The sequence below is a fragment of the Prionailurus viverrinus genome, chromosome C1, assembly GCF_022837055.1.
Source record: "Prionailurus viverrinus isolate Anna chromosome C1, UM_Priviv_1.0, whole genome shotgun sequence".
Lineage (NCBI taxonomy): Eukaryota > Metazoa > Chordata > Mammalia > Carnivora > Felidae > Prionailurus > Prionailurus viverrinus.
Genome location: NC_062568.1, coordinates 148,403,978 through 148,429,634, shown reverse-complemented (window position 1 = coordinate 148,429,634; position 25,657 = coordinate 148,403,978). Strand labels below are relative to the sequence as shown.

The window sequence follows — 25,657 nt, the reverse complement described above, 5'->3', positions numbered from 1 at the left end:
TGAAGCCTTCATGGTATTCCTAAAAGCTGTGGGAATTTGGAAGTTCCCAAATCCCATCCCAAGGTGATGAATCTCTGAGCCTATTAATGGAGGACAGTAGATTTAAGATCTAAGTTTTGCCACCAATTTAAGCAAGATGGAAACTTGCATGCCAATCACAATGTTTTTTTCTGATGTTGGAGAAAACGCAGACCACTGGGGTCAGCCAGACAATAGAATTAGAATTATGGCTAATATCCAACTGCATGCCCCCTCACTCCTTTCCCAACACAGCTCACATAATGGATTTGAGCTGTTCCAGACTCCAGGACAGGAATGATAGTGGAGGTGAAACTGCAGGTAGAGATTGTAGCAATGGGAATAGAGATGGGGAAGAAGAATAACAAGCTATGTTAAACAATGTTGTGAATATGGTATTTATTTATTTATTTATTTATTTATTATTTAGAGAATGTGTGTGTGGGCATGCGCACATGCATGTGAAAGCAGGGGAGGGGCAGAGGGAGAGGGGGAGAGAGAGAATCTTAAGCAGCCTCCATGCTTAGCATGGAGACTGACATGGGGCTTGAACTCACGACTGTGAGATACTGATCTGAGCCAAAATCAAGAGTTGGGATGTTTAATAGACTGAGCCACACAGTCATAATTTTTAATTTTTAAAGTTTTTAAAACAATAGATTTCTTTTGCACATTTCATGATAACGTCTATCTGACAGTAATTTAAAACATGCAAGGGTGCCTGGATGGCTTAGTTGGTTAAGCATCCAACTTCTTCTCAGGTCATGATCTCATGGTATGTGGGCTTGAGCCCCCCCGCCCCCCCCGTTGGGCTCTGTGCTGACGGCTCAGAGCCTGGAGTCTGCTTCAGATTCTGTTTCTCCTTCTCTCTATCTCTCTGCTCCTCTCCTACTCACTCTGTCTCTGTCTCAAAAAAATAAACAAATAAACATTAAAAAAATTAGAAGACACAAGGAACATATTTAAGCCTTTGAACTTGTTTGCCTTCCATTTTGGTGTTGAGTTGTGGAAGCAATTCAAATTTGAATGGACTACTACAATTTAAATAAGCATACTAAGACAAATACATGTGTGGTATTCCAAGTGTATGAGACTCTCCTGTCTGGCAGATAATCAGTTAGTGTTTCTGTTCTGGTTGTTGGATATAGAGAGAGGGGGTTTCCAAATCATGACTGAAGAGTTCAGGGGGAAAAAAGTAACTTATCTGCATCTTAAGACTTGGAATATATCAAATGGACGCTGTGTGTGGTTCGACAACCCCTTAAAATAGCAACCTTTATATTTTTTCTGTAATTCTTGGTATATAGTTCTTCCCCTATTTACAGAATCACTCACATTGTCCTCCTGAGAAGATTGTTTAAACCAAAGAGTGAAGAAAAAAACCCCTGAAACAATGTTTAGATTTTCTTTAACTTCCATAGTAGACCCCTGAGAGTCCAGACCATGAAAGAACCTGAACATAGAATTTATGGAATTCTATGAATTAAAAAGGTAATAGAGGAAAAAAATAGAGGGAAGTTTACTTTTCCCATTTCCATAGAAACTGCAAAATAGCCCCCCTGCTGGGAAGTAAAGGGGAAGAGAAATTTGGCATAACTTTGGTAGAAATCTGAAAGAGGAACAGAACTGGGGGACCCACAGGAAGTGTGTGGTCACACCAACACAGGTCTCTGTGTGGGACCTATCACACCTCTGAGCTCATGTGGGGGGCTGGTGTCTTCCAAAAGCTCAAGGAAGGGAGAGCTGGAAGTAACCATTTCTTGAAGGTGCTGGTTCGTTCAAATGACATACTTTATGATCAAGGGCTACCTAAATTATTGGATTATTTGTATGTGTAGGGGGGTGTGGGGAAGGTTTGAAACTGCCAATTCTACAGGATCTCTTAAAAGAATATGAGGCAAGTACAGACTACCAAATGGTCTCTGCTACCATCTCCCCATCTTGTTTCTTTATTATTAAGGAGCTAGGCCTTTCTATTTCCATTCCATTGATGATACAGGCAACTTGTCAATTACTCTAACATTCCTGGCTTCCTTAATGAACTGACAGCCGTTTGCCAGGCAGTGTGAGACAGTCCTGCTTCAGTCTGAGTTCTCGAGGCAGTCTGCAAAATGACAAAGAGAGAACCTCCTGCTGTTTTGAGCCTGTTGGGGAGCAGTGGGACCTGACTGCGGAAGGTGTTCAGATGGTGGCGATGCTGTCCTTATACTTGCTGGTCTCCAAAATCCTTATGTCCTACCCCAGTGTTCTCTGTTTGAGATTGTTGCTCCTCTGTCACAGCTTATCAGAAATCGTCACTCTTTTTTGCTGCAACCTGTCTTACCACCAGCGGTATAGAAAGCAGTGGACCCTGATGAAAATAAGTTGATTGTAGAGAAGTGGATGAATCTGGGGCATGTGTCTCGGAGTCAGATTAAACAGCATTTGTGTGTGTGTGTGTGTGTGTGTGTGTGTGTATTTCAACATACAGAAACTGACTAAATTTTTCTTTAAAAAAGTCCACTTAAAAATCTGGCAAGCTGTTAGCTTTTCTTTTCTCTGACTTCAGTTCTTTGGCTCTCATATTTTTATGTGACTTTACTTCACAAATTTAAGTGGATCAGCTTGTGCTCCCTGGAAGAAGGAAGCTGGCACTCTGCCGACTGGGCTGGGCCTTACTAAGTTTCAGTTTCCTTTTCTCTGAGTCACCGAAGCCTCCACATTGCTGAAGAATTTTTTGCTCCTATCGTGTGTCTGCTTAGCTGTCCAGAGCAGCTACGCTCCGCTTCAGTCCTTGTACAGATTCTACAAACAGGTAAATGAGTTGCTGCTTTCCACTTTTCCTAGCCCCTTGCAAATTATAGTCTTCTTTTTTTAATTAAAAGAAATCCTTTAGAATGGAAAACTAGTCAATGATTTTTCTTGCTGTCTGTTCATCCTTGGTTTACTCTTTCAATGTATAATGTAGAGTAGAGAAGAGGAACAAATGCAAGCTTTGTGACAGTATGTGTTACCCATTTTTCAATACTTATTGGAAAATGTATTTGATTTTCTGCTAGATCGAGAAGTATGGCGGTGAGAACTCGTTTGACATGGATGCAAGAAAAGAATCTGCAAACTTATTTTGGAGGAAAACAGTTTACCCTTCTCTATAAAGCTAGTGTTCATGAATTCTCTGCATATGATTTGTTTAAGAGATGCTGTGATCAAGGGCCGATTTTGGTGGTGATTTATAAGGAACACTATGTTGTCGGGGCATATATGAAAACAAGTTGCAAGAAAGAGGAGAAAGTTCCCATCGTCCTTTTTGCTCTTGAAGAGAATACAATTTCAGAATGCAAAATAAGCTCATATGTACCAACTGAATTGTTTTATGATGGTAGTGGAAGAAGGAATGACTTAGAATTCCACATAAATATGAGGAAACAAGTGATGACTCTGAACTTAGATACAAGTGAAAAACTTCGATTACCTCATATGCAAGCTTCTCCCTTTCAGGAATGTGAAGTTTTTCGATGTGAAGGTAGGTTTAATTAGATAACCTTATATAGAGTTCTCTCCTGAATGTTTGGAGGATTTGAGGTGACCCATTCTTTAAGGAAGAATGTCCTTGTCTCTGGGTGACCCAGACTGAAACCTGGCCACACATTGTTTGCTGAGACACAACCATGGTCAAAAGGAGCATATACAGAGTTTTCTGGAGGGTGTTTGTGTGGGCAAAGGGTAGGGGAAGGGGAGGAAAGGTAGAAGGAGGAGAGAGAGAGAGAGAGAGAGAGCAAACTTGAAGAGGGCTGCTCTTGGAATGAAACCAAAGCTTGAACTTCTCTTGATTCGTTCTAGATCCTGCAGTTTCCCATTATATCCATTATATCAAAAGACCAAAATTAATTAATTTATTTTTCTGCCAGAGGACATTGTTTCCAATATCTGCTGTTATAAACAGTGCTTTTATATAATATCTTCATGCATATAACTGTGCACACAAGAAGTTACTTCTTTATAGTAACTTCCTGGAAGTGGGATTGCTGTTTAAGAAATATTTACATTTGCAGTTTGACAGACACCTCTCAAAAGCTTCAGTTGTCTATACTATCCCCAAGAGTGTTATAGAAATGCCTATTTCCCTGTCTTCTTGCCTTTATTTGATATTATCAAACTTTAGAATATTTGCCAATTTGATGGTCAAGGAGGGCTTTTCATTTTCTTTTTTGCTTATACCTGATTACTCGGAAGTCTGTGTGTATCAACCATTTACATTTCTTCCATGAAATAGTTATTTATGTCTATCCATTTAAAAGAAGAAACCTGGGAATAACTCTCTGAGTATTTTCATGTTCCAAACTAATTGTCTGTGGTCTTCATACTTGAATTATTGTCAGAGTATGTAATTCTTGAATCACATTTTATTGTGGGGGATTTTGTAATGTTTCCACAGCATTGATATTGCTGTGGAAAACACAGGTACAGACTTACTTATTTGTCTTTGTTGTTTCTCTTTGAATGATTTGATCTTTTTTCCTGGCTGCTCCAAACATTAAAAATTCTTTTGTTGATGTCTGGTAAATTTAATTAGATATGTCATGATATTGAGCATCCTGGATCAGTTAAGTAAACTTTTTATTGAAGTATAACACATAAACAGAAAAATGCACAATTGATAAATGTACCAATTAATAAACTTTTATAAATTAGACGCACTAAGGTAACCACTACTTAGATGAAGAAATAGATTATTACCATCATTTCAAAAGACTCCTTGCTGATTCTTCCTGGTTATTGCCAGCCAAAGATAACTATTACTTTGGCTTGTGTTGACACTAATTACTTCTTGTTTCTGAATTCTATATAAATGGAATCATATCAAAATATGTATTCTTTTTTGTCTGACCTCTTTCATTCAACATTACTCTTGAGGGACTAAACTAAACAAGGTAATGGATTCTAAAATCAGACCTCTACGAATCAGGTGTCTCACCCAGTATAAAGTTTTACTAATAATTTCAAAGATAAAGATAATCAGAAGTCTCAGAGTAGGTAGAAAGGGTACAGGAATATTCTATGTGGCTCCTAGATCCTTCTTTTGCATATTAGACATATGCTTTCTGGCTAAAAACAACCAGCAGGATTTTATTTTAAAGTTTATTTATTTACTTTGAGAGAGAGAGAGAGAGCAGGGGAGGGGCGGAGAGAGAGGGAGAGAGAAGAACCCCAGCAGGCTCCCCACTGACAGCTCAGAACCCAATGCAGGGCTTGAACTCATGAACCGTGAGATCAAGAGCTGGACACTTAACTGACTGAGCCACCCAGCCGCCCTACCAGCAAGATTTTTAAAGGAAGTTTATGGGCCACTTTACATATTGAAGAGTGGTTAAGTTATGGAACATTGGTATGTCAGTGCTATGGATTGAATATGTCCCCAACCCCCCCCCCCCCACTCCCCCCACCAATTTGTATGTTGAAACCCTAACCTCTAATGTGACTATATTTGGAGAAGAAGCCTCTAAGGAAGTATATAAGGTTAAATGAAGTCATAAGAGTGGGGCCTTAATTCAATAGGATAAGCATTCATATAAGAAGGGGACACCAGAGGGCTCGCTCTCTCCACATGAACACACGAGAAGAGGTCATGGGAGAACACAGTGAGATGGCGGCTACTACAAAGCAAGAGAAGAGTCCGTGGAATTAAATCTACCTTGCCAGACAGTGATCGCAGACTTCTCAGCTCCCAGAACTAGGAGAAATACATTTCTGTTGTCCCAGTTAATGGCATTTTGTATGGCAGCCTGAGATGCCTAAGACAAGCAGCCTACATGACATTTCCCATGAAGATGTGCCTTATAAATCCATAGAATCTGTATTTATTTATTCTAATTAATCCTTAGCCAGGAACATCTTATTAAGGGCATTCAAGAGGTACATCCTTTCCTTGTAGGAAACATCATTAGTCTATATACCAGGAGATAAGATTATTAGCAAATTTTTAAGGAAGTTGGGCTGGGTCATTTTTCTCTTTTTTCCTTGAGGGTGTTACTTGCTACAGTGAATGAATGTATCTCAGGCCAGCTGCTTTAACTCCTACCTCTCTACTGATTCATCATATTATTGTATGTTGCACTAATTTGTTCCTTTTCATTTTCATATAGGATTTCATTGTAATGATTCCATCATACTTTTTCTTAATAAAATTACTGCTGGTGGACATTTTGAGTTTTCTAGTTTGGGGCTATTACAAATAATGCTGCTATAAACAGTCTTGTACATGGTTTTTTGGTTCAGATGTACACATATTTTTGAAGAATATAAATATAAAACTTCAGGGTCACTGGAAACATATATGTTTGCTTCAGTGGACACTGACAGAGCTTTCCAACATAGTTATATCAATTTTACCCACCACAAGAAGTGCATGAGAGTTTCTGTCACTTCTAAATTTTTCCCAACACTTTTTATTGGTTATATAGTATGTAGTCATTTAGGTATGTGAGCTGTAGCATGACATTTTGTGAATTTGGCTTTCTTTGATTAGACTAGTCTGTAATTTATTTTATAGTTTAAACCAATCCATTACTATATTAATTTACCCTTTTCTTTTTTTTTTTATTTTTTTTTTATTTTTTTTTTTTTATTTTTTTTTTTTTAAATTTTTTTTTTCTCAACGTTTATTTATTTTTGGGACAGAGAGAGACAGAGCATGAACGGGGGAGGGGCAGAGAGAGAGGGAAACACAGAATCGGAAACAGGCTCCAGGCTCTGAGCCATCAGCCCAGAGCCTGACGCGGGGCTCGAACTCCCGGACGGCGAGATCGTGACCTGGCTGAAGTCGGACGCTTAACCGACTGCGCCACCCAGGCGCCCCTACCCTTTTCTTAATTTACAAAATTTGTCTTGTGTTTTTGTTAATTCCTTCTTATATTTCTAATTCCTTTCTTATATTTCTTTATTCTTTTCTGTTTCTCTTTTTTATTTTCAAAACTTTCCTTCTTTCTTGCTGTTAATGAAATGTATTTTTAGCACAAGATTGATATAAAGTGTTCATATTTTTGTTATTGTCAATATATTTACAATTTTGATTTTTAATTTCTTTTTAATGTTAAGAGAGTGATTTGTAAAATCCCAAGAGGTTGGTTTTCTCTTTGCTTACACTTACTCTTTTCTAGTTTTATTATATCATAGTAATTGTAGGTAGTCTTCACTATTTTTACTTTGGTAATTTAAAGAGGTTTTCTTTCCATACATATAGCCTTATTTATTTATTTTATAAAGAGAGTGAGGATGCATGGGGGGGTGGATAGAGAGAGAGGAGAGAGAGAGAGAGAGAGAGAGAGAGAGAGAGAGAGAATCTCAAACAGGCTCCATGCCCAGTGCAGAGCCCAGTGCAGGGCCTGATCCCACTACCTTGGGATCATGACCTGAGCTGAGATCAAGATTCAGATGCTTAACTGACTGAGCCCCCCAGAATCCCTATATATAACCATATTTATGAATGTTTCACATAGTAATTCCTCTTTGGTAGTGTAGAATTGCCAGCATCACTCCTCCTGTTCCTTTCAGTTTTTTAAATCTAAATTAAAAAAATATGTATTTATTTTTGAGAGAGAGACAGAGACAGAGACAGAGAGACAGAGACTGAGTGGGGTGGGACAGAGAGAGAGGGAGACACAGAATCCGAAGAAGGCTCCAGGCTCTGAGCTGTCAGCACAGTGCAGGGGCTCGAACTCACAAACTGTGAGATCATCACCTCAGCCTAAGTCGGACGCTTAACCTACTGAACCACCCAGGTGCCCCTCATTTTAAACCCACCGCCACAGAATGTTTCACAGGAAATAAATACTTCTTCACCTAGTCTCATTGGTTCAAATAAAGTCCTCAGCTGACTCCTGAACCACTCACTGTGCTCTGGGTAGGGATGAGTTCTACATTCTCTTCAGAGCTAAGAAGAAAATCAATTGGACTGGAAGTTCCAGGAGCCCCAGTTGCAGATACTAGGTTTTGGAGAAAATCTGGTGTCTGTGGGTTTTTTTGTGTGTGTGCCTCTGTATATTTTCCCTTTCAGACCTATTGCATTATGGAGAGGAACTATCTTAAAGTATTCCCACTCTTTCCCTGGCCTGTCCATGTCTCTTCACTTTGCTTCTCTGATTCAGAAAGTGTCCCAGTTCTCATTTCCAGTGATGGAGCAAGCCACATACTACTGCTGGGTAACTGGGTGAGAAAAGATTTGTAGACAATCTAGTCTTACAGTGCCCACCTTGCCTCTAGCTCTAGATTCTGCAAATGACATGTTTAGGAGATTTGCCATAATTTTTTCCACTTGCTTTCATTATACTGCACTGTTATCATGGAAAAGCTATTTTTGTATTTTTCCCTAGTGAATGCATTGACATTCATTCAGTCAGCCAGTCATTCAACAACTTGTAATTTTCATTTTTATTTGATTATTTCCCTAGATTTGTTGGACAGAAGGACTCTGGAAGGAATTAACAAGTAAGTCAATGTTCTGTTATTCTGCTAATGATCTTAGACTTATTCTAAGTTCTGTCAATAAATCGGTAGCACAAATTATAACAGATAACTTGTGGATTGTGAAGAATAAGCTGTAACTATATTTATAATCATAAAACTATTTGATAATACTAATGTTAAAACAGAAAGAACACCGAGGAGGGGGAACATTCCTAATGCTTTTACATATGTGAAGGAAACTAATTATTTGACTGCAAGTCTACACTTTTGCTTAGAATTTTTGCAGTTAGCGTTTCTACTACTTTAGGGAATTGCCTTGGAAGTGGTGGTCGGTAGTTGGAGAATACTTATAGAGCTTTAAGAACATGCCAGAAATTATTACTTCCATAAACTCCAAAGGTCACATATTATGCTGTGTTTTTCAAAGTTTATTACTGGTAAGTTATTTTCATGTTTAACATAGCTCATATTTAGCACTAGTTTTGTATGGTCTGGTTGCTTAAATCTGAAAGGTTGTATGTCTGATTGACTTTAGTTACAAGTGTTATTTTTCTTCTTTTTCAGTAGGATGTGAAGTAGAATAGTTTCATGCCCTTTTAATAGGAAAACAAGTTGCTAATAGAAAATAAATGATAATATATAAGAAAAGAAAACAAATTCTAGAAAAATTTATGGTAAGTTCTTGTGACCTACCCTCATTCAATTGTTAACATTGTCTTGTCTGTACAGGCTCCACAAGAGCTTATTGTCAGCCATGAACACTTACAAACCACATAAAAACCTCGTTCCCCAAGTGCGAATTCTGCTGCTGGGTCCGACTAGAGCTGGGAAGTCTAGCTTTTTCAACTCAGTGAAGTCTGTTTTCCGAGGCCATGTCACACACCAGGCTCTGGTGGGCTCTGAACCAACTGGGGTTTCTAACACGGTATGTCCATTCAGGGCCACTCAGCCTTTGCTTCTTTGGTCCAGTTAATTGGGTTCGAAGTCTTTGTGATCAACTTCATTACGTGTAGACTTTATCTCTGTTTGTAATTTTTAAAATCTTATTATTTTTTAGTGTTTATTTATTTTTGAGAGATAGAGACAGAGCACGAGCAAAGGAGAAGCAGAGAGAGAGGGAGACACAGAATCCGAAGCAGGCGCCAGGCTCTGAGCTGCCTGCACAGAGCCCAGTGCAGAGCTTAAACTCACGAGCCGTGAGATCATGACCTGAGCTGAAGTCAGACACTTAACCGACTGAGACACCCAGGTGCCCCTCTGTTTGGAATTTTTTAAGAAGTGTGCTCTTAAAGTTGCTTTTTCTCATCTGTAGTACAGGACATATTCCATTAAGGATACGGTGGATGGCAACTTCCTGCCTTTTACTCTGTGTGACACAATGGGCCTGCATGAGAGAGGAAAAGGGCTGTGTGTGGATGACATAGCCTACATCTTGAAAGGCCACGTTTCTGACAGATACCAGGTATGATTGGGCCAATCACTGCAAGATTATAATTGATATTTAAAACATTTATTTTTGCTCACTCTGGACAGCAGCAAATGCCGATCTAATTTGATGCATCATCTTTTATTTTCTTCAAGTGTACCCATTCAAGATCATTTGCTTCTTCTTGATATTTTATTTTACAAAGAATTAAAACATGCAAACAACTCTTCTATTATAGCTGTTATAACAACTCTGAATGCTGTTACATATTCAGCTGCCTTGGGCTACATGAAACACAAATCCAACTAACATCAATTTACTAACATTGGTCATTTTTCTTATGTAATAGGAAGTCTGAAGGTAGGTGGCTTTGTGTCAGTGTGGAAGCTCTCTGAGGTTATTAAATTCAAGGGTCTTTCTAACTTTCTGTTCTGAGACCCTCAGCATGGGGTGCTATGGATTAAGTATTTGTGTCCCCCTAAAATTCACAGGCTAAAGCCCTAATCCCCAGTGTGATGGTGTTAGGAGGTGGGGCCTTTGAGAGGTGATTAGGTCATGAGAGTAAAGCCCTCATGAATGGGATTGGTATCCTTATAAGAAGAGACCTAAGAAAGATGAACTTTCTCTCTGCCATATGAGGACACAGTATGAAGGTGGCTGTCTACAAATCAGGAAGGAGGCTCTCATCAGATACTAAATCTGTCAGCACCTTGATCTTAGAATTCCTAGCCCCCAGAATTGTGAGAAGTAATTTTTGTTGTTTAAGCTACCCCACAAGGTAATTTATTATAGCAGTCCAAGCTAAGACATGGGGCTTTCATCATTATGCTCTCCAGATGTTCATACTGAGCCTTGTCAGTGTTCCAGGCAAGAAAGAGGAGGGGATTAAAGTGAAAGCCACTTGAGTCTATCAATTTTTGTTTTAACTTTCTAGTCCTTTTATTTACTTATTTTTAATGTTTATTTATTTTTGAAAGAGAGAGAGAGAGACAGAGTGCAAGTGGGGAAGGGGCAGAGAGAGAGAGGGAGACACAGAATCTGAAGCAGGCTCCAGGCTCTGAGCTAACATCACAGAGCCCGACATGGGGCTTGAACTCATGAACCGTGAGATCATGACCTGAGCTGAAGTTGGATGCTTAACTGACTGAGCCACCCATGTGCCCCATAACTTTCTAGTCCTTTTGATAAACATTTAAATTTTGAATTAATCATTAATTCACCTTGTTCCAAATGATTAGTCAATTGGGTCAACATCTTTTGTTGAATGTCTTTGCATCTTTTCCCTACTAAATACAGGGATTGGTTTTTATATTCTCTAGCTTGTTCTATTGATGCATTTATCAATTCCTTTATGATATTCATTTTGTTACCATATCACTTAATTGTTTTAATTACCATAGCAATCAATAATGTCTTAATGTCTCACTGGACAAGTCATATTCATTATTTCTTGTGTTTTTTTTCTTGACTATTTTCACGGTATACTTTTCCAAGTGAGCCTGTTTGTTTGGTTTTTTTTTTGATTGTTTGTGTTTGATTTGTTCAAATTTGCTTTGATTAAAATTACATTAAAATTTTATACCCAAAGTTGTTTTACATCTTTACGTATCCAGTGTTCTTATCCAGAAACACGGCATGTTTTATTGTTCTATTCATGCAAGGGCTTTTCATTCTTTAGTATAGCATTATCTTGTAGAGGTAAAGCTTTTTTAAAAAATATTCTTTTTTTTTTAAAAAAACAACTTTATTCTAGGGAATGTTAAATCTATGCAAAAGGAGACAAAACGATTTAATGACTTCTCATTTACTCAGCTTCAACAACCTTTGACTCATAGCCTATCATCTCTGTCTATTCACTTTCTCTTCTCTTATAGTATTTGGAATCAAATTTAACATGTCATAACATTTAATCCATAAATGCATATGCATTTATCTATGTAAGGATATATACCTTTTTGTTATAGATAGCTGTATACCCTTATCGTATCTAAAATTAATCATTATTTTTTAATTTATCAACTATTACCCAATGTCCAAGTTCCTAATTGTTGTATAAGTAAGTATCATGCTTTTAAAAAATTTGTTTAAGTTTATTTATTTTGAGAGAGTCAGAGACAGTGTGAACAGAGGAAGGGTAGAGAGTGAGAGGGGGAGAGAGAGAGAGAGACAAAGAGAGAGAGAAGCCCAAGCAGGCTCTCCACTATCAGCTCTGAGCCTGACACAGGGCTCGAACTCGTGAAACCGTGAGGTCATGACCTGAGTTGAAATCAACAGTCAGACGCTTAACCAACTGAACAACCCAGGTGCCTCAACATCATGCATTTTAAAAACAGCTTATTTGCGAATGATTGAAATAAATTTATTCAGACTCTTAACCTGTACATTCTGCCTCTATCTCTTTTGGTGTTTTTCCTTGTAATGTGTTTTTTTGTTTGTTTGTTTGTTTTCTTAGAAATCCCATTGTTCTGTAGACTTCTCCATAGTCTCAACTTTGCTGTTTGCATCCCTTGATGCAGTTTCCTGTGGTCTTTTGTTTTCTATGCACCCTGAAAATTGGTAATTGAGTCTAGAAGCATGTTCAGATTCAGCTTCCACTTTGTAGAGGTGCTGTGCTCTTCCATGAGGAGACGCACATTTTGTTCTATTTGATCCTTTTTGCTTTTCTAATAATGTCAATATTCATTAATGTTCAATGCCTAGATTCATGTGTTTATTAGGGCGTGAACATGTGATATTCTATCTTCATCATTCTTTTTTTATTTTATATTTATTCGATGAGGAGATAAAAGTCTCCTCATCTACTGTTTGATTACCTGGTGGTACAGTTAACATGGGAGAGGCAGGATTTTTTTTCTTTACTACAAGCTTCTGAAACCATAAGGTGGTTTCTTTGTATCTGCCAATAATGACCAGTGATTATTTTATTATCATTATGAACCCCTGAATTGAACATGTTTAATGTGTTTCAATCCTGTGCCATTTTCTCCATACTTATATTACAGTTAACATATCTGACCAGTGGGAGCCTCTACAAGTTATATCGTGAGTCCTTTTGACATGAACCTAAAAACCTACTATATTCCTTGATTTCTGGTATGAGAGATGTCCAAGCCACATATTATATATTTCTAGTGCCTGATTTTGAGTCAATTATTTCTCTAAGAAGTCTTGGTTTGGCTTATTAGAATTGTTATTGCTACATGGTTGGTCATTGATTCTTGCCATTTTTGGTGGACAGAGGTAAGTAATAGATCTTTTTATGATAAGGTGCATTATAAATTCATATAGTAACTTCTCTTTCAAATTCAGTACTAGGTAGTTTTTACTTAATCTTCTTCTGTCTTGCTTCTCTATCTGCTTTCTCTCAGAGTCTCTATTCTCAAGGACTCCAGAGATGACAGAATGTCATGTCACAACTCATTTGCTTTCTCTCACAAAATATTCACTGTGATCTCATAATAAAACTCTAATAGTACCGGGGTGCCGGGGTGCCTGTCAGTTAAGTGTCCAACTCTTGATTTCAGCTCAGGTCATGATCTCACGGTTTGTAAGATCGAGCCCCATGTCAGACTCTGTGCTGGTACTGCAGAGCCTATTTGGGATTCTCTCTCTCTCCCTTTGTCTCTGCCCCTCCTCTGCTCATGCTCTCTCTCTCTCTGAAACAAACAAAAAAACAAATTCTTACAGTACCATAAACAGTTTAATCATAACCACTTTTAGTATAATATTTTAGTATAATATTTTAGTATAAATATAACATACTCGTAATCAAAATCGGAAAGAGTTTAAAATTTGAACCAGATTATTTATTTATTTATTTAATTTTTTATTTATTTAAAAATATTATTGTATTTTACATTTGGGGTGTATCAAGTAGTAGGAGTATACAAATTACTGTGCTTTAAAGTCAATCAGAAAAAACATACAATCAGAAATGGTCTCTCTTTGTGTAGTGAGGACCCCCAAATGGAGGTAAAAGTTCATTTTGTTGATTTTAATTTAGGGATGGGTTTTTTAATTTAGTTATGTTTTATGTTTATGTTTATAATTTATATAGCTCTCTTTTTCCTGTTTGAATATATTTATCTTACACTAGACATCTCCATTCATTTTTATTCCCTACCAGACCTCTATAAACACATGAGTTTGTGACTGCTGCTATATACATTCTCCAAGCCATCATAGAAAGTACACCAAAATTCTAATCAAAAGTATGGAACCCATGCTTAGTGGTCAACTAAAATTTGCCCAAACCACATACAATATATTTTGGTGTACTGAAATATGGTTTTAAACTCAACTTTACAAAATAATGTATATTCAAAGAATTCATTTTCTTTCTCTGCCCCTTCAAATACATTTCATATAAGCCCCTTCAAATACTTTTCTTATAAGCAACCATATAAAAATTTTTCATTTACTTTCATTTTTTTACTATATAAGAAATACAGATTTGTGGTTCCCCTCTGTTTAGAGAAGTCATGAAATACTCTCTGCTATTGATATATTAGACTTTTGCCACTACAAATAGTGCTTAAATTAATAGGCTTGTACATACATCATTTTGTATTTTTGCCAGTATACATGTGGGACAGATTCCCAGCAGAGGGATTGCTAGTTCAAGAGTAAATGCATCCCATTTTGAACTACTTTTCATCCCTGGTTTCTGTGTGATGATACTGGATTTCTTTCTGTATGCTCTCACCTCCGCCTTTGCCCACATTGCTTCTGTCTAGAACACCGTCTGCCATACCTTTATTCCCTTTATCAAACTCCATGTACTTTGTAGCTCCCAGATTATGTGTCCCTCTGTCACAGAAGCTTTACCTGCCTGCATGAAAGGGTTGATAGCTACTTGCATAGACTGTCTTCTCTGCCAGATTGTTATTCTCATAATATTAGAGACTTGCACAGTGCCTGATACATCGTATGTGCTCATAAATATCCATAGAATTAATGTGTTGCATTTTGTTTATCTTATAGTTTAACTCCATGAAACCAATCACACCAAGTCATTGTAACTATATTCACTACCCGTTGCTGAAGGACAGAATTCATTGTGCGGCATTTGTGCTTGATGTCAACTCTGTTAAATACATCTCTCATGAGATGATAGCAAAGATCAAAGAAATTCGAAGGCAATTGATAAAGTGTGGTGAGTCTCATTCCACTTTACCACTAAGGGTAATATATTAGACTATATTGTAGAACGGTTTCAGAACAGGATGAAAAACTTAAGAAATTGCATATGTGAATCTTCCCTGGCCCATCAGTGCAGTTCAATCAAATCCAGCACTTGATAGTGTTATAACTTCGTGCAAGTGAGTTAAACTCTCTACGTCTTAACTTCTAATCTATAAAATTAATATGATAATAGCACCTAACTCAGGGATTTATAAGGATTAAACAAATCAACATATATGAAGAGTTTGGCACAGTTCTCATTACCTGCTACCATTGTATCCTAGCATGAATTTATTTACAAAAAGTTCTAGATTTTCCCTTGAGCCTTAAGTGATTAGAAATGGAAAACAGTATTTCAGTAAGAAAAAGCATCAGGGAAGTAAGATGTTCGGTAGGGAAGGGACAGTTAAAAGTCTTAGGAGAAGGTAAATAGGATTAGAGAATTATGGTGCCCCATTCTGTCTTTTCTTGGCCTTATCCATTCTGTCTGGGAAAGAGCAAGTTTACCACACTTCTAACTTTGATTAAGTTAGAAGCATGGAGTGATTTACTTGCTCTCTGAAATTTAAAGCCTTGAAGGGTGGTGCGCAGGGCGATGCTTGCTAACATTGTAACAGAAGACCAACTTATTTGGGATGCTTTGACACATTCTGTTGCCTTCTTGAGGCCTTTTCTCCCCCATCTTGTTTATTAGGTGTCTTTTCTCTAGCCTCCATGAAAACAACTGTTTGGAGAGGAAATGAAACCTATCACCAACACTGTAGCATCAATTTTAGTTATCTCGTCCAAGCGGTGGTTTCATTTGAAGTCTCATACCACGGAAAGCCTTGAAGGGAATTTCCTATGTCAGAGGAATTCTGAGTACTAATGAGTAGTTAGAGGGGGGTATTTTTGATGGGTGATGGCCCTTCCCAAATATCTGGAATTGCTTCATTGGTAGCCTATTGCGTAATTGATAACTGATTAACTGAAAAGTACTGATGCTGTCTATAATGATCAAAATGACACGTATCTGTTTGACCTAGGTATGCCCCATGTGGTTTTGCTCACTCATGTGGATAGCATGCAGCTGATTACAAAAGGTGACCTTACAGACATATACAGATGTATTCCTGTGAAGCACAAGGTAATGATGTCCTTCTTTGTAGACACACTTTCTAGGATATGTCACTATAATCACATGATATTACTGTGTGTAAAAATAAAAATGGACACCTACTGAACTTAAGAATGAAAACAATTACTTGGATAATTCAAAATCAGATCCCAAGATTTAAAAATTAAATATATATTCATCTTCACATGGACACAGATCATTCCATTTATTATAATTTAATTCAGTTAGGTTCAATTCAACAAATATTTATTGATTACCTTTCATAATCGAGTCAGTGTGCTAGTCTCTAACCAGACACAGATAATTACAACAACTTCCTTGCACTCAAAAGCTTACAGTTTTATCAGTGGAGGTGAGGGGATGGGGGAGTCAGAGGAGAAAAAGATGACAGAGTACGATTATGACAATGTCATGAAGTGACTCAAAATAAAATTGAAAGATTAAAGGAGGAAAATATTGTGTTAAAGTGTATGGGAAAGATTTCATTACTGGAGTGTCACTGAGAAATAGCTTTCAAAGAGAAAGAGGATTTCAGGAGGTGAAGAGACAAAAAGGGGAAAACATTCAGGCCATGAAGATAGCATAAGTCAATACAGCAGTGTGTAGGGGGAGCATGGAGTCATTCAGTTTAGTGGAGGGCTGAATCCTTCTAGGGGGAGATAGAGTATGAAAGTTATATTTGCATGAGGTGACTTTACTTAATGATGTGCATTATGGGAAATCATAACAATTTTTTTCTCTTCTTTTTAAAAAAACTTTTAATTTAAATTCCAGTTAGTTCACATACAGTGTAATATTAGCTTCAGGTGTACAATATAGCAATTCAAGACTTCCTATACATCACTTGGTGCTCACCCTAACAAGTGCCCTTCTTAATCCCCATCACCTGTTTAACCCATCTCCCCACCGGCCTCCCCTCTGGTAACCATCAGTTTGTTCTTTATAAATTAGAATCTGTTTCTTGGTTTATCTCTTTCCCTCTCTCTCTACCTCTGTGTGTGTGTTTCTCTTTGTTCATTTGTTTTGTTTCTTAAATCCCACATATACATGAAATCATATGGTGTTTGTCTTTCTCTGACTGACTTATTTTGCTTAGCATAATACATTCTAGTTCCATCCATGTCATTGCAAGATTTCATTCTTTTTGATGGCTGAGTAATAGTTCCATATATATATATATATATATATATTATATATTATATATTCTTTATCCATATATCTAGTTTGATGATATATCCATATATATTATAGATCCATATATCCATATATATGGATCTATAATATATATCCATATGTATATCCATAATATATATCATATTATATATATACATATATATACATATATATAAGATATACTATATCCATATAATATATACACATATATCTTATATATATACATATATATACATATCTTCTTTATCCATATATCATTTGATGAACACTTGGCTCTTTCCATAATTTGGCTATTGTAGATGATGCTACTATGAAGAGTAGTGGTGTAACCAAAGTAAAGCTTCATAAAACTTAATTTGCCACCCACATGCAGAATAAATCAGAGTCAAAAGGAACCTGGACTTGGGAATACCAGTTGGGAGGATATAATGATAGCTAATATTTGTTGAGTACTAAATATGTGATAAATTTTCTTATTCAATACTTATAACAACCCTGTGAGATGGGTACTGTCATTACCACATTTTATAGATGAGAAAACAAAAGCACAGAGAGTAAAATATTTGCCAGTGTTTTTGACAGTGCTAAGAAATAACAGAACCCTATTTTGAATCCGGGCAATATCATTCCATAGATAAATTAGTTTAAGCACAAATTGAACATCAATATGAAACTGGTCTAGGAAAACTAGATTAATCCTGAGAATAACTTTTAATAGGAAACAGGGAAATTATAGACTCCAGCATAAGGGTATTAAAAATGCTTCAATTTCCAAGTGCTTTATACAGAATTATTAGTTCCTTTCAATTTCTAATTCATATGGAATCTACTATGTGTATTCTTGATGAAAATTAGCAGTGATTTTGAAGACTCCTTGTGAAGTTCTTTAAGAAAGTACTTTATGGGACCAGATCTCTATCTTCATTTTCTCTAACAGGAACACTATTGCCAAGCTCCTGCTTTTTGTTATTGCTTTCATAATGCATATTGACCTAAAATAGTATTTGTCACTGTTTCTGTATTGCAGTTAGAGGCAGTCCACAAAAAACTTGGATTTGCTCTTTCTGATATGTTGGTGGTTAGTAATTATACCTCAGAGTGGGAGTTGGACCCTATAAAAGATGTTTTGATCCTCTCTGCGCTGAGACATATGCTGTGGATTTCAGATGACTTCTTAGAAGATTTGACCGCTCGAGGAAACAAGAATTTAGTGGTGTAAACACTTGAAGGTATCAGCTGTGTGGCTACTCCCTGCTTGGATCTATTGGGTACCTGGCAGTTCATTGTGTCTCTATGGATCACTGTCCTGTGAATGGTCCTACTCTTTAACTCACTGGCCAGATGTGTTTTTCTTTCCCCTCACTTTTCCTGATTTCCCACCCTTAGGGGTATATCCCACAGATTTGTACTACTTCTCTTTCTCCTGTCTTAAGATAGAATCTTTGAAATGATGCACTTCTGTCATTTGTACTGTTTGAACATCCCAAGCTGTATCCTTGCCCTCTTCTCTTGAAATGCGTTTTTTGCTTGGGACCCTGATATGGATTGGATCAACATTGTTTCTGATCAGATGTGATCTTTGGTTATATGCCTCTTTTACTTTTTAAATTTTTAATGTTTATTTATTTTTGAGGGAGTATGAGTAGGGGAGGGGCAGAGAGTGAGGGGGGCAGCGGATCTGAAGCAGGCTCTGCACTGACAGCAATGAGACTGATGCGGGGCTCAAACTCACAAACTCATGAACCGTGAGATCATGACTTGAGCCAAAGTCAGACGCTTAAGCAACTGAGCCACCCAGGCGTCCCTTGATTACATTCCTCTTTCTTGGTACCTACATTTCTGCCTTTTTCGACTTGACTTTTTTGACGTGTCTCCCTCCTCAGAATTTCTCTTAATGCCATGTGGTCAGGATGGTCTTAATGCCCATGGCAGATGTATGTGCCTTTCAGATTTATGACCTCAGATTTTAGCATTACATGCAGTCTCTTTCAACCTCTATCAACAATATGCTGCACTGTTTCAATCAAAGATCAGACAGAAAGAAGTTTCAATCTATACTCAAATCTTATTTTAGTTTGTGAGAAATCAAATTAGAATATAATATCCTCTTTATTCCCTCTCACTTGCAAACTACGAAGACATTCTCATGCTACTACTAACTCCGCCATCTTGTTTTCTCCATTTCTTCTCTTCTTGATGGGCACATGCACTCCCAAAGGGGAGATTGGAATATTCCTTTTCCTTCTGGTTGCTTTTCCTTAAATAAACCATTAAGAATATTTTGTTTCTCTTTTATCAGAGATTGGGGAAAAGGAATTATCAAGTATGTAAAAGGAGGAAACAAATACGTGAACCCTTCACATTCTAGTAATTTTTATCTCATCATTGAAGAGTGAAAATTGAGAAATAAGAAAATACAGGAAAAAGAGAAATAGATGAAACAGAAGGGGCATGTTTTACTTATGTCTGGGATGAAGATGCCCTACAAAATCATAATACCTGCCAATAACTAGGAGCAGCAAGATTTAAAGCCATTAATTGTAAAAAAAAAAAAAAGATTGTGATTTCTTTTGGATTTATTTTCTGTATCTGTGGAAAATGGAAGCTTCTTCTTGTAAAACTTGAGTTTAACTTCAGTGTGCGTGTGTGTGACTTTGGAAAAGTTTATTTTAATATAACTTGTCAGCATGTTCTCATCCTCACCCACATCGTCTTATTTTGCCTTCTTATTTTATTTCTAAAGTATTTGAATGCTCCCTTCAGAAGCACATATAATAAAGTATTTGAGCTTCTCTTTGGGTCTCCAGTTAATGTATTCTTTCCCCTATAGATATCTGTTTGTTTGTTTGTTTGTTTAATATCTGAAACTGTCTTCCAGGATGTGACTATTAATATTAGTAAGAGTTCTGGAGGATTAAGACTAACAAGGACTATATCTGATTACTCTGTCAATTACAACTATTTTAGCTACAAGTGACAAAACTCAACCTGAATTACATGAATAAAAAATAATCAAACCATAGAAAAGGCTGGGGTTGAACCAAACTGCCTCAGAAATGGTTGAGTCTAGGGATTCAAAAGGTATTCTCTCTCTCTCTTTCACTCTCTCTCACACACACAAGTGCACACACATGTGTATGCACACACACACAGATATACACCCTCTGCTTCATTCTTTGTGCTTATTGCTGTCATTCTTTCAGGTTAGCATTCTTGATAAATCTTAAACTACCCGAATCCAGGTTTCAAATTGGCATTCACTTAGCCTCATGACCCGAAAAGGAAGAGGATTTTCTTTTCCCGTGTCATTGTGAAATACTCCAAAAAAGGACTGCAATTGATCTAGCTCAAATCATATATTTGACCTCTGGGAACAATCACTTCTCTTTTCCAGAAGAGAATTAAGTCATAATTGCCCAGAAAGAGTGATATATTATTAGAAGAAGGGAGTATGGAGCGCCTGGGTGGCTCAGTTGGTTGAGGGTTCGACTTTGGCTCAAGTCATGATCTCGCAGTTGGTGAGTTTGAGCCCCGCGTCTGGCTCTGTGCTGACAGCTCAGAGCCTGGAGCCTGCTTCAGATTCTGTGTCTCACTCTCTCTCTGCCCCTCTCCTGCTCATGCTCTGTCTCTCTCTGTCTCAAAAATAAATAAAATATTAAAAAAATTTAAAAAAAAAAAAGAAGAAGAAGGGAGCTTATTATGGACATGACCACTGTTGGATTAACTGAGCTGGAGAGGTACCACAATATGTATCTTATATTTAGGGAAGTCTTACATCTAGTTTCTCATTTATATTATAAAGAATGTCTTATTAATAAGTCTAAAATCATTAATAATTACTTTAAAAATCCTTTTATTAAAGTAATATATACACATAAAAAGTACACAGTTCACAATTGTATGGCTCAGTACATTTTGATACTTAACAAACCAATGAAACTAGAACTCAGATAAGAAACAGAACATCCTACAAGTCCCCTTTATGCCCCAGATATCCACTATTCTGACTTCTAATTGTGTAGATTAGCCTTGTGCTTTTTTATCCCTTACATAATATCATGTACTATTTACTCTTTTGGGTCTGACTTCTTTCATGAGATAGTGTATTTGTTTGATTCATATCATTTACATAGGTAAAGATAATTTATTCTCATCGATTCTATTATTCTAATGCTAATGGGTGGCTCTAATAATTTCCTTATAGGTCAACAATATATTCTATATAGGTTGCATTAAGCTTTTTCTGATTTATAGCTATATGGAAACAAGCCATATGATTTTGGGTGTTTCTGATTTTGTATCATAATAAAGATTTCATAATGTGAACATACCATGTTTCAATTTGTAAATATAGCTTGAAAATGAGAAGTAGCATCATGAAGAAGTTGACATTATCCTAAAATTAACAAAGTAGTGTTAAGGGTCAAACATATCCAAGACTTTCTTTAAGAAGAGCAAAGTGGGAAAACAGGTATAAAGAGATATATCAAGAAAATGTACGTTGACTTTGATGCATTGATAAATTAATGGAACAGAACAGAGAGTCCAGAATCAGACTCAAGCATGTCTGGACATTCGTTCTATGTTGGGGTAGCATCGCAGATGAATAGAAAAACAAACGATTCATAAATGGTCAAGGTCAGTTGGTCATCCATATGGGGAAAAAAGCTCTGAATTCCTCACATCATAACCAAAAGTCTACTTTAGGTGGACTAAGTCTCTAAATGCTAAAAAGCTTTTAGAAGATAAAATAGAAGAGTACTTTTATTCCTTGGGAGGAAATATTTCTTAAGTCATATTTCTTAAACAAGATACAAAAAGCTTAACCTCAAAAGAGGTGAAAATTCAGCTACATTGAAATCAGTAACTTTTATATTCAAGAAATCCCATTAAGGTAGTGAAAAGACACAGCAAGGTGTGGAAGAACATACAGCTAGCAAAGAACTAATGAAAAGATATATAAAGAAATTCTACAGATCTCGAAGAAAACTGAAATATAAAAGAAAATGAACAAAAGACTTGAAAAGGAACTCTAAAGAAGAAGGAGATTATAATATCCAGTACAGAAGATAAATGTTCTGTATCATTAGTAATAAAAAATATTGAAACTAAAGTAATCTGATTCTTTTTTACTTTTACTGAGATTTAATTGCCATATAAAATGCATATAGTAAAGGTGTAAAATTGGGAGAGTTTTGACATATGAATACATCTGTAAAATAATCTTGACAATCATGATAAGAAATCTTTCTATCACTCCCTACCCCCCTAAACTACAAGTGCCCTTGTAATCCATTCCCTTTATTCCACCTCTTGTTCTGGTCCTCAGACAACCACTGGTCTGCACTCTGCCACTGGAAGTTAGTTTTCATTTTTTAGAATTTATATAAATGAACTTTTATAGAATATGTTCCTTTGTTTCTGGCTTCTTTTATTCAGCACGTTTTGAGATTCATCCATATTGTTGCGTGTGTCAGTAGTTCTTTCTTTTTATTGCTGAGTAGTGTTTCATTGTGTGAATATACTACGTTTCTTTATCTGTTCACTTGGTAACAGACTTTTGGATTGTTTCCAGTAAAGGTGAAGATACGCAGGCAGACCTGATGAACTGGCAATTTGACTCCCAATTATGTATCTTAGGGATACTCTTTATATGTGCATCTAAATACATGTATAAGAATTTTTATTGTAGCATTATTCATTATCATCCCAAATCAGAAACAACCCATCAACAGTACTGCTCATCAACAGTAGGGAAGATAATAAATTGATGTATACTACATAGAGTATTTCATTTCACGTAGGAAAGAAAATTAAAGAAGGGTTACTATATGTATCAGTATAAATATTGCAAATACAGTATTGACCAAAAGAATAAAGACATGAATTAATGTTTACATTGTGAATAGATTTATATAAATTTCACAAAATTTCTAAATGAGAGGAAATGATGACTATAAAAATGAAAACGGTGATTACCTTTCAAGGGTATGGGGTTGTGAAGAATCAGGGGCTCACCTGGTGGTTCTGTAGGAGCGAAAATGTCCTTTATTTTGAACAAGATGGTGGTGAAATGGATATTTGCTTTATAGTTATTTTTAAGTTGTGCATTTGTATTTTGTGTACTTTTCTGCATGTGTTGTATACTTCACAATTAAAACAGAAAAAAATGAGAAATAATGTCACACAAAAACTTTAGAATTAGACAAAACTGGGTCCAGTTCTCTATTCTGCTACATAATTTGTGATTTTTTAAAAAATCTCTCATTTCTCCATCTTACAGATGACAACAACACTATATTCATAGGTATGCTGTAAGGCCTAGATTAGATAATATATATAACTAGATGATCAGTGTAGGCACTTAGAAACAGACACTCAGATGCTGATGGACATTACCGATCTTGTATAACAACAAACTGATAAGTTACTATGTCTCTCTATTATAAATTTAATTTTATCGTAGTTGAAAACAAAGGTAAGACTTGGACTTGGTAGCTCATGAGAAAAAAAGAGACTGAAAGTCAAATTATCAAAGTTTTTGTTTTTGCCTGTTTGATAGGTGGTTTTAAAGAAAATATACCTTTGGCTTCAAGAGCATGCTGTTATCTAAAATTCAAAATTTGTAATAGCAGATAGAAACATATTAAATGGCTTGGTCATGTATGCCCCCTACTGGCCAATTCTCTACAAAGTAGAAATGATGCTGAAGGCTGAATTTGGAAGCTTGAATAAAAACTGCTAAAGCTTCTAATTCTTTTTTTTTTAATTAAAAAAAATTAATGCTTATTTATTTTTGAGACAGAGAGCTGGGGGAGAGGCAGAGAGAGAGAGAGAGAGAGAGGGAGACACAGAATCCGAAGCAAGCTCCAGGCTCTGAGCTGTCAGCACAGAGCCCAATGCCGGGCTCAAACTCACAGACTGTGAGATCATGACCTGAGCTGAAGTTGGATGGTTAACTGACTGATGCACCCATGTGCCCTTACAGTTTCTACTTCTTAAAAAAACTATCACAACAGAAAAATTTTAAATTTTAAAAAAATTTTAAATGTCTAATTTTGTAAAAGGTATGCAAAATTTAAATAGAAGATAATTCTCTCCTGGTGCTGAAAATGTGGTAGTATTTGGAAATGCTGTGTTCTGTTATGTTTTGTTATTTCTGGCATTATGCTAAACTTATTATTTTTTATCTTTTTTTTTAGTTTATTTATTTTGAGAAAGAGAGAGAGAGACAGAGTGTGAGAGAGGGGAAGGACAGAGAGGGAGACCCAGAATCTGTAGCAGGCTCCAGGCTCTGAGCTATCAGTGCAGAGCCAGATGCGGGGCTCAAGCCCATAAGTCCCAATATCATGATGTGAGCCAAAGTTGGACACCCAACTGACTGAGACACCCAGGTACCCCTAGACTTATTATTTATGCATATTTGCATTTTAAGGTAATATTAATGTGTTTTATTTTAGCATTTTTGTTAGTCTGCAGAATAGAAATTTGAATATATAATACTTACGGCTTATGATGATCAAAGAACACACAAAATGGGTACTTTTGCCTTTTGCTTTTCATAAATGTGATCCCCAATTACATTACTTTTGGATAATGAAGTCTTGAACCCACTTCTACATGAGTTAATTTGCACAGGCAAATCCTAGTCCAGTGGAACAGGAGAAACATTATACTTCAAGCGTCATGTTCTCTCAATTTTAATTTCTATTTGATTTAGGATTATTATATATGAAACAAGGGTTTGCAAGTTAGTTATTATAGTAAATTGCCACAAAAACATTAAATTAAATATGACCTGTTTCCCTGCCAATGCTGCCTTCACAGAGATTAACAGTGGATTCCTTTCAGCTACATAGTACTGAGTGCAAACTTCTTAGGGTGGCATTCCTAATCTGGACATATTTGATCTCAAACCGTAAAACCAGAGCTGCACTCAGTGACTTACTCTTCTTTACTCTTTTATGCATCTTCCTTTCCCCACGCCTTTGTTCATAATTTGGGGGCAGTTACTTAATTTCTATTTGCCTTGTTTTCTCATCTGGTACATGTGGCTACTTTACCTACCTCAATTGTTTTGAGGATTAAATGAGAAAGTATAGGTAAAGCACCTTTTGAAAAGTGTCCAAAATACAGTAAACCGTAAATAAGTGTCTATTACCATTATTCATTTCCCCCTGACCGTCCTTCTGTAATATTCCTCCCCCATTCCCATCTACCACCTACCATTGTTTTCTCTACCATTTGCATTCTGTTGGATTTTTGTAGATACCATCCAAGCATTATCACACTATATG

General features: G+C 36.5%; 1 protein-coding gene across 2 annotated transcripts; it reads left to right on the top strand.

Moving 5' to 3' along the window:
• Positions 1-939: 939 nt before the first annotated feature.
• Positions 940-22,473, top strand: IFI44 (interferon induced protein 44). 2 transcript variants are annotated; one of them, XM_047871577.1, is made up of 9 exons: positions 940-2,812; positions 3,057-3,520; positions 8,445-8,481; positions 9,190-9,385; positions 9,773-9,922; positions 14,870-15,041; positions 16,096-16,196; positions 18,388-18,589; positions 19,660-22,473. In XM_047871577.1, exons 2-8 carry the CDS (start codon positions 3,067-3,069, stop codon positions 18,577-18,579), a joined length of 1,302 nt encoding a protein of 433 aa, XP_047727533.1. In that variant the 5' UTR covers positions 940-2,812; positions 3,057-3,066; the 3' UTR covers positions 18,580-18,589; positions 19,660-22,473. The 2 variants fall into 2 exon arrangements, with proteins under 2 accessions (XP_047727533.1, XP_047727532.1); XM_047871576.1 differs by having other exon boundaries at positions 18,388-22,473.
• Positions 22,474-25,657: the final 3,184 nt, after the last annotated feature.